This window comes from Chrysemys picta, chromosome 13 (assembly GCF_011386835.1).
Source record: "Chrysemys picta bellii isolate R12L10 chromosome 13, ASM1138683v2, whole genome shotgun sequence".
NCBI classification, from domain to species: domain Eukaryota; kingdom Metazoa; phylum Chordata; order Testudines; family Emydidae; genus Chrysemys; species Chrysemys picta.
Genome location: NC_088803.1, coordinates 51130021 through 51145237, shown reverse-complemented (window position 1 = coordinate 51145237; position 15217 = coordinate 51130021). Strand labels below are relative to the sequence as shown.

The 15217-nt window shown below is 48.0% G+C and overlaps 1 protein-coding gene across 5 annotated transcripts in view; it reads right to left on the bottom strand.

The window, feature by feature from the left end:
- The window catches only part of ZNF512B (zinc finger protein 512B), an 81007-nt gene extending 66047 nt beyond the window's left edge, over window positions 1–14960 (bottom strand). For 4 of the 5 annotated variants that reach the window (XM_042858481.2, XM_042858482.2, XM_042858480.2 and 1 more), the window contains exons 1-2: window positions 14824–14960; window positions 2973–3098 (exon numbers count right to left, since the gene is read on the bottom strand). In XM_042858481.2, coding sequence (XP_042714415.2) covers window positions 2973–3096 — 124 coding nt within the window. In that variant the 5' untranslated portion in view covers window positions 3097–3098; window positions 14824–14960. The remainder of the gene's footprint in view (window positions 1–2972; window positions 3099–14823) is intronic. The other variant, XM_065566196.1, reaches the window with a different exon arrangement.
- Window positions 14961–15217: the final 257 nt, after the last annotated feature.

The window sequence follows — 15217 nt, the reverse complement described above, 5'->3', positions numbered from 1 at the left end:
ATATCTCTTACTTTTCCACTTTGTCCCTCCGAAACACTCTGCCAGTTCAAAATATTCCAACGCAGCAAGAACAGCGTGCCCCTGTTTTTCTATGTAGTTCCCCAAGAAAAGAAGCAGGCCAGTGGGGAGCCTGGCATGTTTGGAATGGTTGGTGAAGTTCATCCTCTCTATATTTTTAAAAACTTTTAAAGACTTTAAAAACTTTTTTTTTTCTAATTTAATTCCTTGTTCATCCATTTCCAGCACTGGCAGAGATGCAAATTGCTTCTTCGTCAGGGATGAAGAAGAGGGAGCAATTGGAGGCCTAGTCCAGAGGAATAGAAAATATATCGCTTTTTTCCCCAACATCTGGGCTCACAGCTACCCATCTGCACCACCTGCTAGCTCCACAGCACAGCTGCAGGGAGGCCAGCTGTGGTTAGTGTGGCAGGATTATGTACTGTATTGGCATGCCGTGCACAGCTCAGCGCTGCTGGTGTTAAACCCAGATTGTTTATAGTCATGTACAAGGGAGGTGCCTTGCTCCTCCATTCCCGCAGCTGTGCAGAGAAATGCAAAGTGTACATCTTCTAAAAAGTTGAGAGACAGGGTCAAACCCTGTACCTTTAAGGCACATGGAATTCTGTGCAGATTCTCTAGGTATCCAAAGCCCCTCATGGTCAAGACCAAAGCCACAGCATGAAAACCATGCTCTCCTTGAAACGGATCCCAGAACAGACAGTCTGGGCACAGGGCTTTGGAACGACTGCAAGCCAGAGAGCGCCAGCAAAGCTATTACTGGAGAGGCAACTTCTCCCTGGATCTGCACAAAGCTTAATTTCACACCTGTGAAATTAACCTTGTTAGGAACTAACACCCCACAGAACTCTCCCACCAGCGGGAATAATTAAAAGTTTTCGCTCCGTCACATTCATTTAAACCAGGAAGTTGAGGAATTAAAAATGGAGGGTGTTTTTATTTTATTTTAAAGACACTGACAAGAGCTGATACAGCAAAAACCAAAAAAGCCTTTAGACAGATTTAGTTCACTCTACTGAGCTCTGAGTAACACCACTCGGATAGCAATTATATGTCCATAATTAATTATTTTCTACCTCGCTGCAGCTACAAGCACTTGTGAGTGCTCAGACAATTGGGCTGCCCGTCGGAGCGTCTCTGACACCTAGTTTTGGGGTGGGATGGATGCTGACCTGTGGAATGGAATGTCTCATTCTTTGCCCCAAGGGTGCCTTTCAACTCAGTTTAAGAAGAGTTCTCCAACTTTTTCAGAGCCTGGACCCCTGTTTAATCCAGAGAGTGTCTCGTGAACACTCCCCTGCACGTGAGTCACCTCCCGTCCCACCGGTGATTTAATAACATCCCTGTAGCAACTACGGCAATTGTAGTTGTAGGAAAAGTAATACTTAGGCCAAGATTTTACCAAGTGACCATTGATTTTGGGGCCCAACTTGAGACATCTTAAAGAGGCCTGATTTTCATAATGTGATGAGTACCCATCCTAGGGCCCTGTAAAGTGTCTCAAATTGGGCACCTAAAATCACTGGAAAGAGCCAACTTCATGTAAGCAGCCAGTTTTCCAACATAAGAACGGCCATCCTGGGTCAGACCAAAGGTCCAGCATCTTGTCTTCCGACAGTGGCCAATGCCAGGTGCTTCAGAGGGAACTTCCTCAATGAGTGACTGTTCATCATCGCCACATGATTCATGGGGCCTCCACCAGCCATCAGCACAGGCAAAGTCCCCATTCTGTGTGTCGCCACCGTGGCCCACGGGACAAAGCCAGATTAGCCAACAACGACTTCCACTAGGAAAAAAGAGCCATCTTCGGGCGCCTGCATTCTCAACATGGAGCAAAAGCACCAACAAACTTCAGCCCAGTAGATCACCCAGTTGGCTGAACTTTCTAATAGCCTTTCCTGGAAAGAGACGGGGACATCAGCGAATGCGCCGCTCCATTCTGCCAGCCGGGGGAGGAGAGTTTCAGGCTCTTCTGTGGACTGGCACAAACTATCCATGTGACAAATCTCATTACAAATAAATAAATAATAATAAAAAGAATTACTCGCCATCAGGACCAAGAAGTCACATAAACGAGAGTGCGGTATCCAGACTGCCTAGAGGCACGGTCCTGGCCATCCGAATGAGCTGCACTGTGGGGATGACAGAGACTTCCCTTATGTTGATGGATGGCGGAGGCCATGTGAGTCACGCCGTGCTGATGAAAGGTCACTTAATGGGGAGGATGAGCTTCCTGACTGGGTCTTGCCCAGCCAGGGCATTCGGCCCAAGACGGCAAGCTGCAGCCAAGTAACTCAAACTTATGGCAGGTTTATAGGTCCCTGGATAGAAAATCAACTTGCACCGGTATGACAAACCTTTAGCAAACAAATCCCACTGGCCTCACACATTCACAAACCCAGCATTCTGGGCGGGTGACAAATGAGACCCAAGGCGCAATAGACTAGATAGACAGACAGCATTCAGGAGGTCTGCTTCCCTACCGCTCAACTGCCCCTCGTTTCAAGCCACATCATTCACTTCCGGCCCCAATTTCCCTACGTTCTATACAGATCTAGGGACCCCTCGCTTTACTGCAGAAAAGCATTTACATCAGCAGTAGACTCATAGACTTTAAGGTCAGAAGGGACCAATATGATCATCTAGTCTGACCTCCCGCATGATGCAGGCCACAAAATCTGACCCTGACCCACCCCCTTTCCCTTGACTCAGCTGAGATGAAACTGAGGCAGCAGAACGGGTCACGCTACCTAACCGAATCCTCTAGCATTTTCCCAGGTCTGCATGTAAAATGTGTGTCCCTCCGTCTGGGTCTTTGCTTCACACGCAGGCTTTGGCAGGCTGAAAGGTATGTCCCCTTCCCCTTGGTTTGGAAGGTGACGGTTCCAAGACCTACCCTGTGCCCTGTCTCCTCCACCCCCTTTGCTTTGAGAAAAGAAAACCCAATTTCTTACCCAGCTTGGGGGGCTCAGGGGTCGGATTTACCCTCATCTCTGTCCTGTTGCCTTCTTTGCTTGCGCTGGTTTTGCTGGACCCTGCAGCTCTCCTTCCACCTCTGAAGGAATATGGATCCGCCATCTCTAGAACGAGCAGAAGACATGTTAAAAACACACCAACCCTCTGCCTCGGAGAAAGCACATGCTACAAGCAAGAAAGGCATCTAGGGTGGAAAAAATATTAAACAGGACTAAATGTTCTCATTTAAAAAAGAAGCGGGGTATATTTGCAAATATTTGTTTTATGGTTGAGTGATACTATAGATATGGTTGAGGGGCTGCTTTCATTATAAACCCGTTTCCTCTACGCATACAAGAGCAAAGACTTTATTCGAAATGACGGGCTGGATTCCTACAGAGAAACAACGAACAAACGGCTTTTTCTTCTTTGCTTATTTCTCTGCTTTCGTGAGAAGACAACAAAAGAAAAAAAAAGTGAGTTTTAATGAACAGATCCCGTGATAAATTTCCAATTTTCGTTATGAATGGCAAACTCGTCTAAACTGAGAATTGTTAACGTTATCTAGATCCCCCGGATTAATAATTCAGTGTGGCTTCTCTGTAAATAATGAACATCAAAAATGATCCTGAAAAGCCCGATCTCGCTTCCGTGGAAGCCGACAGCAAAACTCCATCAACTTCAATGGTGGCAGGAAGAGTCTTTGGGATTGCTGGCTGTTACAATTCAGCCCGAGGGGGAGTATTTTCAAACACGCTGTAAAAACATCACAATAAAATGAACGGAGGGAGGGAGGGGTTAAAACAAGTGGCACGAACACATGGTGCAGACTTCTATCCACTAGGCCACCCATGCAGCAGAGACGACGGGGTCCTCCGGAAGTCATTAGCGGCAGAGGTCCTTATGGCTTTTAGAGCTTGGAAGGTACGTAATGAATCTGCTAGTGTTGAGGAACTGGTGATTTTAGGGCAGCAGGGGGCAGATGTATCTAAGGGCTGGCCTGGAGAGGCAAGCACGTCTCTATAATTAGCGCATTGTGGAGACAAAGTAGATGGGAATCAATTGAAGCATAGCTCTTTCCCATTAGCCCAGCCTCTGTTGTAAAGGATGATTAAACAGACCATGCCAAATCCATCCCTGGTGTCATTCAGCTGAAATCAATGGGGCTGAACGAGGGATGAATTTGGCTCATCTGTTTACATTGGCAGTTTGTTCCTCTAATGCACAAGTCAATTTCCGATTGGGATCTGAGTGAGAAGGCCAGATTAATCTCCCTGAGGACCCGAGGGCTTGACCCTGCCTCTTTTACTCAGGTGAATAAAGGTTGCATGGTCGGTCCTCAGTTCAAATAAACGGGCTGTGCAGGGTTGAAACGGCAATTCCATAACACACAGACATGGCCAAGTGCTGTAACTCGGGCTCTCAACCTTTCCAGACAACTGTCCTCCTTTCACGAGTCTGATTTGTCTTGCGTACCTCCAAGTTCCACCTAATTTCAAAGCTCCTTGCTTACAAAATCAGACATAAAAATACGAAAGTGTCACAGCACACTAGTATTGAACAATTGCGGACTTTCTCTTTTTTACCATATAATTATAAATAAATCGATTGGAATATAAATATCGTACTTACATTTCGGTGTGTCGTATATAGAGCAGTATAAACAAGTCATTGCCTGTATGGAATTTTAGTTTGTATTGACTTCGCTAGCGCTTTTTATGTAGCCTGTTGTAAAACTAGGCAAATATCTAGATGAGTTGATGTACCCCCTGGGAGACCTCTGCAAAATAGGCCTATGCTCAGAGCCCAACCTGCCTGGCTCTGTGGCCAACTCACCCCTACTGTGTGGCCATGGGAAAGTTATTTAAACTCTCAATTTCCCAAGCTACAAGACAAGGATGCTAATATTTACCCACTGTCCAGGAGCAGGGGGAGGATTGATTAGCTAATGTTTGTAGAGTGCTCTGATGAGGCTAGGTACTGTTATTAGAAGGGGTGTGTGTGTGTGTGTGTGTGTTCATTCTGATGAGGCTAGGTACTGTTATTAGAAGGGGTGTGTGTGTGTGTGTGTGTGTGTGTGTGTTCATTCTGATGAGGCTAGGCACTGTTATTAGAAGGTGTGTGTGTGTTTTTGAAAGTGGGAGAAGAAATAACCCAGATCCGGGAACCTCTTCCAAAAGCTACTGTGCCTCTAACAGGGATCTTCACGTGAGCACAGATCCTTCAGTGCATATAAGTTAATGACTACACATCAACAACTTTATACTTTTCTCTCTCAGGAGGGTATTTTGATGTCCCACAGAGCTGACACGCACGAATCACAAGGGCTTTGCCATTTTTAAGACAGATATAACGTTATCCCACCACACACACACCTGGACACAGACACTCTCAGGCTAGCCCATAAGAGCCATGCTGCCAAACAATTAACAGACACTGAGGCAAGGTACAAAGCACCTGAGCGGACACTGTGATTCTGTGCCATCAGCTAAGGGGCAAATATTTTGTTCTCTCGATGGACATCACACTCCAAATGTTTCCTGGTTTGTGTTGTTTATTGTAGGGTTGCTTGTTTGTATTTACTATTTACTTATGCTTAGGTATTTGTTTTGCTCTTGGGTTTACTTGGGCAAGCTGCTCCTTTGTACTTATTGGGCCCAACTCTACCCTCAATTACACACGTCTACACCAGGAGTCCACTGAAGTCACTGGAGTGATACCAGAATCAGACCCACTGTGCACGTCACAGTTTTGTAAATAACAGCCCCTAGCTCTTATCTTCAGTAGATCTCAAAGCTCTTTACAAAGGAGGCATCATTAGCCCCATTTTACAGATGGGGAAACTGAGGCACAGAGGGGTGAGGTGATTTGCCTAAGGTCACCCAGCAGGCCAGTTGCAGAGCCAGGACGAGAACGCGCATCGCTCCTGAGTCCCAGTCCAGTGTTCTACCCACTAGGCCGCACTCTTGCCTAGAGACCTTTAACTACAAGCACCTAAAAATTCAGCCATGCTTTTGCAGTTATTATTCATACTCTGCAAGTCTGCATTGCTGTGAAATTAAACATCTGTATAGCCCTGTAAATGCAGATGGTCCTTTACAGAACCCATGCTCCCTGCCCCCCAGAGCTTACAGTCCAAACCGGCCAAGCCAAAGATGGGGCACATGTTCAGGAGAGGAAGGGATGCTCAGTGATCCCTTCACAGCACCCATGTGTCTTGTCCCCTGGCTCCTGGCACAAACACCAGTCTCCCACCTCCATCTCTAAATACTCAATACCCTTCCATGCCTAACTGCTGCCTGCTCGGGTCCCCAACCAGCCTGTAGAAGCTGGGGCACCTGTGAGGAGTGGGGCATTTGTGGGGAGGTGCCACATTCCCCCTTATTCTGCAGCAGCAGGGCTCCCATCAGAGTCTTGCTCCCATGGTGCCTGAGTGGCCTCCTTCCGGTGGGAGGGAGAGGTTCAGAGCAGGGAGGGGAAGGTCACAAAGGCTCAGCGTTACCTGATATGGGGAAACCCCCTGGATCTGAAGGGGCCAGATGCCAAGGACAGCAGCCCTCTCCCTGAGCCCACCTAGCCACATCCCTACACAGCCTTGGAGCTCCACACACCAGCAGCTTCCCCAGAGCTGCGGGAGGGGGAGGGAGGGAGGCTGGCTGCTGGGGCTCCCTCTGACAAAGCGTCCCCACGTAGCAGCGACGCGCAGTTTCCCATCCTCTGCAGGATTCCTCTCCGAGCAGGACGTGGCCTTGAGTTAGGACCGAATCCCATGTCTTTATCAGCACTAGACTCCCTATCAGCGCTTCCCCTCCTTGGCGCCGACAACCCTGCAGCTTCGCCGAGCTGAACAGCCATGGATGGCTCTTTCACCCCGGTGTGTCGTTCCTAGAGCCCCGGATGCAACAGCCTGGCCTGAGCCTGCAGGAGGTCAGACTGGATGACCATAATGGTCCCCCTGGCCCTTAAGATTTATGAATGGATGACTGTGCATATGTTGAAGGTGCAACCAATTACGCTCATTCATTCAGTCCAGCGGCACAGCTAAGGAACTGCCAAGTCAGCTCTGGTTTGTTCTCCAGTTAATATGGAGATATACCTATCTCATAGAGCTGGAAGGGACCTTGAAAGATCATTGAGTCCAGTCCTCTGCCTTCACAGGCAGACCAAGTACTGTCCCTGGCAAATTTTTGCCCCAAATCCCTAAATGGCCCCCCTCAAGGATTGAACTCACAACCCTGGGTTTAGCCAGCCAATGCTCAAGCCACTGAGCTATCCCTCCCCCCAAACAATTAAACAGATCGGACGTTTCACCTCAGAACTTCCTACAAAATTCCTTTTTTTTGCATCAGTTTTGCCTTAACTCGATTAACAAGAATCTACACGATGCTGGCCCTAATTACACACCAATAGACACACAGCTCAGCAAACCCAACTGGCCCATCTGAGCTGCCACAGCTCCCCCGCAGTTACGCGAAAAGAATGTTCATTGGTCTGTTCATCACGTGCTAAGGCCTCAACCCAAGTCCCATCCCAAGTAACGGCAAAGGTCTAGAGACCAGAATCATTTGGAATTCAGCTTGCGTGTAGGCACCTGCCCTTGCTGCTGTATGGGCCTCGTGGCGAGAGCATGAGACTGGGATTCAAGAGGTCTAGTCCCAACTCTGCTATTGGCCCGCTGGGTGACCCTGGGCAAGTCACTTTCCCTCACTGTGTGTCTGTTTCTCCAGAGATGACAATGACAACGGCCTTCTTTATCCAGTGCTTTGAGATCTACAGGTGAAATGCACTATGGGAGTGGGGGGAGGGATAGCTCAGTGGTTTGAGCATTGTGCCTGCTAAACTCAGGGTTGTGAGTTCAATCCTTGAGGGGGACCACTTAGGGATCTGGGGCAAAATCAGTACTTGGTCCTGCTAGTGAAGGCAGGGGGGCTGGACTCAATGACCTTCCAGTTCTATAAGATAGGTAGGTGCGTGCGTGTGTGTGCGTGTGTGTATACACAGAAGAGCTAGGGATTATTATCATCATCATATTGCACTATGCGCATTATTCCAGGCAAACATTCCCACCGTGCTGCCCAATGTGCCAGATACAGGTGACATTCTACTGCGGTGTCATGGGAAGGAAGGAGACATTTCAGGTGTTCTGCCTCCAAAGACGCTGGGCTGCGAAAGCAACCAGCTCCTGCAAGCTCTCCACGCACGGAGTTGCCGTTGAAGTCTAGGCCAGGGCTACCAGGCACAGAGAGGTCGTGCAGGGTCACACAGAATTTTAAGAGGCGGCGAGGTGACTTTCATGGGACTCCTGGTGCAGGTCAGGGCAGTGCGTGTGGTTTGTTCTGGGAGACGGGGTAACGTGCCGAGATTCTCCGACGTGTGGTCGTGAGCACAGACACGAGGGTTAATCAGTCTCCAGATCCAAGGAGAAATTACAGCCTGGACTCTGCATTCTCTGGCATTTGGAGCTGAACAGAGGGAATCATTAGGTCAGCTCATTTAGCCGCTGTGTCTGTTTGAGGTGTGTTTCTTAATTGTTATGATTTGTAGCCCAGCAGTGTCCGGAAGCCCCAACCAACATCAGGGCCTTATGGTGCTAGGCACTGTACACACAGCTTGAGGCAGTCCTCGCTCCAAAGATCTTACAGCCCAAGCAGACAGGACTGACAAACGGTGGGAGAAAGGAAGCATTGTTATCTTCATTTTACAGAGGAGAAACTGAGGAATGGGGAATGACTGTGGCAGATCTGGGAATTTACCAGAGATCCCAAGTCCAGTGCCTTAACCAAAGAGCATCCTTGTCTGTGAGCAGCTTGCTATTCTGAACTGTATTGGTTATTAGAGATAATTATTCACAGGGATTTAATAAATAATTGATCCACAAAGTATGCCCTGTGACTTCCTGCACACAATGCATTCAATATTCTACTTTCGAGCCATGTTGATTAGCTTTGATTGGGCCCATAGGTCACATGGTATTGTTCCCGTTCCTTGACTGGATGAGCAGAACAGCTAGAATCCCATTTCTAGAGCAAATGCTCACATTAATAATTTAAAAGTTCCCTTTCCACAAATATTTTCTAATATCTGCTATTCCCTTGAAAATTCCTTCCAGTAAATTCATTCGCAGAAACGCAAACACAAAAAGGAAGGTCTCAGAGTAGCAGCCATGTTAGTCTGTATCTGCAAAAAGAACAGGAGTACTTGTGGCACCTTAGAGACTAACACATTTATTTGAGCATAAGCTTTCGTGGGCTAAAACCCACTTCATCGGATGCATGGAGTGGAAAATACAGTAGGAGGATATATATATATATATATATATATTTACACACACACACAGAGAACATGAAACAATGGGTGTTACCATACATGCTAGAGTGATCAGTTAAGGTGAGCTGGTAATAACCTTAACTGATCACTCTAGCGTGTATGGTAACACCCATTGTTTCATGTTCTCTGTGTGTATATATATATCCTCCTACTGTATTTTCCACTGCATGCATCCGATGAAGTGGGTTTTAGCCCACGAAAGCTTATGCTCAAATAAATTTGTTAGTCTCTAAGGTGCCACAAGGACTCCTGTTCTTTTTACAAAAAGGAAGAAAATTCAAAATACGAAGAGAGACTGTGGAGGTATTCACCTAGCGCAGGTTCAGATCAAACCCAGGACACCGTCTACATATAACTGCTTTGTGATTTAATTGATTTGGCTACACATACATAAACACGCACACAGCACCTAACACAATGGGGTCCTGGTTCACGACTAGGATTTTAGGCGCTACGACAATACAAAATAATAAATACAACTACTACTAACGGTACTGACAAAGATCCAGCAGAAGACAACCTGACATGGCTATGCTCAACCTGCTAACACAATAAACCATAAAATTGCACATTCCTTACCAGACCAGGATAGCTCAGGTATACCATACTATTGCGTATTTATAGTGTTTTAATGAGACATGCAATAGACCATAATACCTGTGTTTGTCGCATAAATCGAGTACATACTTAGACAATGTTTAATGAAGGGTCTATTATTTACTTGATAGACAGCAACATTTCCTTTGAAACCATTACATGGGAGACTGGGAGTCAGAACTCCTGGGTTCTTTTCTCTGTTCTCTCACTGTGTGAACTCTGAATGACACATGCTATGTAAGGAAACAGATGCAAGAGAGCAGTAGAGAAAATTTGAACTGAGTCTAAGTCCGGGACTCAGGAACTCTCTTGGTTCTAACCACAGCCCCATCATGCACGTATAGTGAAATTCACCCAAGGAATGGAGGTCCCATGAAAGACTCTCCAGGCATTATAGACAGACTTTAAGGTCAGAAGAGGCCATTATGATCATCTAGTCTGACCTCCTGCACAACCCAGGCCACAGAATCTCACCCACCCACTCCTGTAATAAACCCCTAACCTATGCCTGAGCTATTGAAGTCCTCAAATCATGGTTTAAAGACTTCAAGGTGCAGAGAATCCTCCAGCAAGTGACCCGTGCCCCACGCTGCAGAGGAAGGTGAAAAACCCCCAGGGCCTCTGCCAATCTGCCCTGGAGGAAAATTCCTTCCCAACCCCAAATATGGCGATCAGCTAAACCCTGAGCATGTGGGCAAGACTCACCAGCCAGACATCCAGGAAAGAATTCTCTGTAGTAACTCGGATCCCACCCCAGCTAACATCCCATCACAGGCCATTGGGCATATTTACCACTAATAGTCGAAGATCAATTAATTGCCAAAAATAGGCTATCCCATCATACCATCCCCTCCATAAACTTACCAAGCTTAGTCTTGAAGCCAGATATGTCTTTTGCCCCCCCTACTCCCCTTGGAAGACTGTTCCAGAACTTCACTCCTCTGATGGTTAGAAACCTTCATCTAATTTCAAGTCTAAACTTCCTGATGGCCAGTTTATATCCATTTGTTCTTGTGTCCACATTGGTACTGAGCTTAAATAATTCCTCTCCCTCCCTGGTATATATCCCTCTGATATATTTAGAGAGAGCAATCATATCACATGGTCTCCTGTCAGGCTGGAGATGTGAGGTGTGAATGCCAGAGTGGGGCGTTTCACCCCCAGACATGGGAAGCAGCTACCAACACACAAGGACAACCTCCAGGCATTTGGGGGTCTTAGATGAAGAGCACCTGAAAACTCCCATTGACTTCAATAGGAATTGTGGGTACTTAGCACCTTTGAAAATCAGGCACTTTAAACAAACTCCTAATAATATCAGTTAAACCATGAGAGCCTGAGGAAGTTTGACTATTGATGCCTCGAAAAACTTCACTTCCAAAAATTAAACCACAGCTTTTAAACAAAAAATGTACCTGTACCACCAAACCAACCACTTTGTTCACTCCATTTAATGCACACGCTCTCTTACAACAAACTTTTTTTGGGGGAGGAAGGGGGCAGCTTAGAAACTCTCCAACATATTTTATGTTCCACCTAATTGCTTTTGACACCTTTCCTCCTAGCCTAAAATAATAACAAAATTACTTATATCTACATGGGGGCCAAATCTGGTACAACTTGATGGATTTAGTGGAGTCGCACCAGGGTAACAGAGCAGAAATCAACCCATCATATTTTAACCAAACTTCTCACTCTTTCATGGCACATGCTGGAACCAGGTGATCAATTACTTCCAACCTCTTTCCACCCTTTCCTTAGCTTTTGGTTGGAACCCTGTTGCGATTCACAATGGGGAGGAAGGGGGGAAATCGACAGATCTGAAATATAGCAGCGCTAGGAGTTCTGTTTATGACATTGGAACAAAGAAATTGACCCAGCGGACTCCCTGCAGTGGAGAAGAGATGGACCAGCCTTGTGATTTAGAGATCTCAGACCTAACTGCTACACAGGGAAGCTGAGTTCCAGTTTTCAGCGCTCTCCTGAGCAGCATGGGCCAGGAGATGCCAGCGAGGCTTTTAAAGCAGCGCATTCTACAATGCAATGTCTTTTACTCCAAAAATGAACTCTCTCTCACCAACACAAACGGCCAGATAAGGCGGAACAAGAGGGGAGCAAAGATTCAAAAAGCTCAATAGGACGGGGAGTCCCGATAATGCAGAGACCAAGGATGGGAGTGAGGAGAAAGCAAATGAGGGAGAGACTATTTACCAGAGGGCTCTGAAAAATCTAATTGTACAAGGTGACAAAATCTACATATATTTTTCAAACTTGCTTTCATGCAAACGTGTCTGGATAACATGAATTGGGGCTTGGAGAGTGTATCCCACTCTAATGCAGGACATATTCAGCCCTGGCATAAGCTGGCACAAGTCCTATTAAAGTCCGTCATGTTTTACACAGGTAAACCTGCTACCACCGTAACTTAACTTTTTCAGGCAATTTTTTCTCTGTCCTGTGAACTGATCTGGTGTCACTGGGTCCGGGGGGACCAGTGTTGACACATAGATATTGGCATTTCAAGGTAGCAGATAGGAAGTTGGCATGTTGCTTCCTGGAAATCTATGGGTATTTGAGTTAATGTGACACTAACTGTAAGAGGGAAAACAGTGCTGTGCATAAAAACCCGTCCGTTTCCGCTCATCACTAAATATGCTGGGTCAAGTTAATGGAGTTACATCCACTGCCACCTGAATTTGGCCCTTACTATCTAACCCAGCATTTCCTGGCTTGATCCCCACTAGCTACTAATTGCCATGACCTATCAGTCCCCAGTGAGTCCACATGCCAATGGCCTGTAGGTCTTTAACAAATCCCTTTCCCCTGGCATACCAGCGTGACCTTCTCAGGTAAAGTGCTAATCATGGTGCAAAGGATGTGCAGCAGGCCAATATCCACTTCCTTTACTTATTATTAATCATTTATAAATTGCTGCAAATGTTCATGGCGTTATTCAGGGGTAGGACGGTGCCAAAAAGGTCACAGATCCCTGCCCTGGAGAACGGAGAAGCTAACGGCACGAGGAGAGAGTCAGAAACAACAGCTAGCAGAAACCAATGGGCTAAACTGATGTTTGTTGTTCTTGTGAGTTTCTGACAATTCACTTTCCCTCAGTATTGATTATCGTTTCTTCTGGCTGTCGACGGGAGCCAGGGCAACGCTCTGATGAATGGACTGAGCAGTTCCCTAGTTCCACAGCAATTTCTGTTAGTCTTTCTCCAAATCACGGGCTGATCCGCTAGTTGGTAACTTTCTTACAGAAATGTTCCGTGTTTTATACAGATATCCCGACGCTTTCTATAGGCACACGGCACTTAACCGGCTAATTCCCTTCTTTCTCCAGCAGTGGAGGAACAACACGGCCACACAAAAGCTGCGCTGGAATTAAGGGCTGGTAGATTTTCCATGGATATCATTCAGTACTGCGGTTTGAAAGGACAGACCTAAGACCAGGTTAAAATGGGTGTAAATATGCCCATCTTTCATCACAATGCGTATGTGTGCACACACACGCACGCACACACACAAAAAGCTTCTGATGGTTTAAAGTTTCTGTTTCAAACATATTAGATCCCAGCCCCCTGGCACCAAAGCTGATGGAAAGCATGAAACCTAAAAGACATTAAACAGAATTAACCTAATCTGACTTATGGGATTCACAGCCCTGTCTGGCCTCCCTAGCCGACTGCCCACCTGGCATAGAAGTCTCTGCCCCAGCCTATGTGAGTGCTCGTGCAGCTGTAATGTCCCAGATCTGACCTCGCCTGCCCACGACAATGACAACCTGGAGAGAACGTCTCTGGGCTGGCTTTACAGAAGGCACAATTTAGCTGTAATGTTTCTGACCTAGCCCGTCCTATGAAAACATCCAGCCAGCTGCCATGTCCCTGCTGGGAGTGTTCAGCTGACAAAATGCCCCTACCTTGCCCAGCCCATGTCAATGTCCAGTGGATAGAACATCCCTGGTCTGGGCCATGGGAGTGGCCACCTGGAAGTACTGTCTCTGATTTGCTCCATCCTTATGGGTGCCCAGCCAGCTGTCATGTCCCTGTCTGTCTATGTCATTACCTGCCTGCATGCTTTGCCCTTTGCCTGACCTACCCCTCCCAGTGCCCACCTGGCTGTCATCCCCCCTGGGTTCCCCATCTGGCGGCCACATGACTCACATGACCTTGGCCTGCCCTGCCCAGTTGTGTCCACCTGGCTGCCATGTGACCTGCCCAGGTGTGAGCTGAGCTCACTTGCCTGTACTCCGGCCCCCCACTCCGGAGCTCAGCTGGCCGCAGGCCCCCCCCGCCTTGCAGTCCCTCCCCCAGGCTAAGGTGTGGGCAGCAGGGGCCGCCCCACGTGGATGTCACCTGTCACTGCTGGGGGAGGCTGCAGTGAGTCTCAGGGGAGCAACTTCCAAGCCCCCTTTTTTAAAGTGCCAACGCTGCAAAAAAAAAAAAAGAAAAAAAGAAAAAAAACCCTTGCACTCCCAGCCCCCCCAGCACTCCCAGCCCCCCCCCCCCAGATCGCCTCCTCCGCCCCCTGGGTTTAGTGTCCACCCTCCATTAAGAAAAAGGGAGGGGGTGTGGGGTTGGGGGTTTTTTTTTTTTTTTTTTTTTTTGCAAAAGGGAGGGGGCGAAAACTATTTTTATTTCTTGTGCCTGGGAAAAATAATTAAGGGGAGGAGGAAAAGGCAGTGAAGCAAAATGGCGACTTTTTTATGTAGAAGGAGGAGAGAGGGAGAGGGAGAGAGAAGGCAAGGGGGGGGGGGGAAGGAATCCCAGGCGCGCCGCGAAAGGAAGCAGCAAAACCCTCGGGAGGGGGCGACCGGGCCCGGGGAGGGGGCGACCGGGCGGAGTAAAAGCAGGGCCAAGGGTGGAAAAGGGCCGGGGGGGGCGGGGGAGCGGAGGAGGGTTGCCAAGGGGGGGGGCTCCTTACCTCGGTGCTTGTGGCGAGCTCTCCAGGGCCCCCGCACGCACACACACACACGCGCGCTTGGAGCGGGCGAGGCGCCGCTGGCTCGTGCGCGATCCCCCGCGCCCCCCTTCCCGGCTACCTTTGACAGTTTTACGGTCGGGGAAGAGGGAAGCAACTTGCAACTCTCGCGTTATTATTTTAATACTGCAACAAGCCTCCGCTCGGAGACAGTGGGCTCGCCCCCCCCCCCCTCCCCGGGCGCCTGGGTGGAGACGGGGGGGCTTGGAGAGGCGAGCGCGGGCACCCTGCGATGCGCCCAGGGCGCAGGAGGCAGGTGCGCCCGGGAGCAGCCCGCTTGGAAAGGTCCAAAGGTGGGAAGTGGACAGCGCTCGGGGCCCTCTTCTTGCAAACGTGG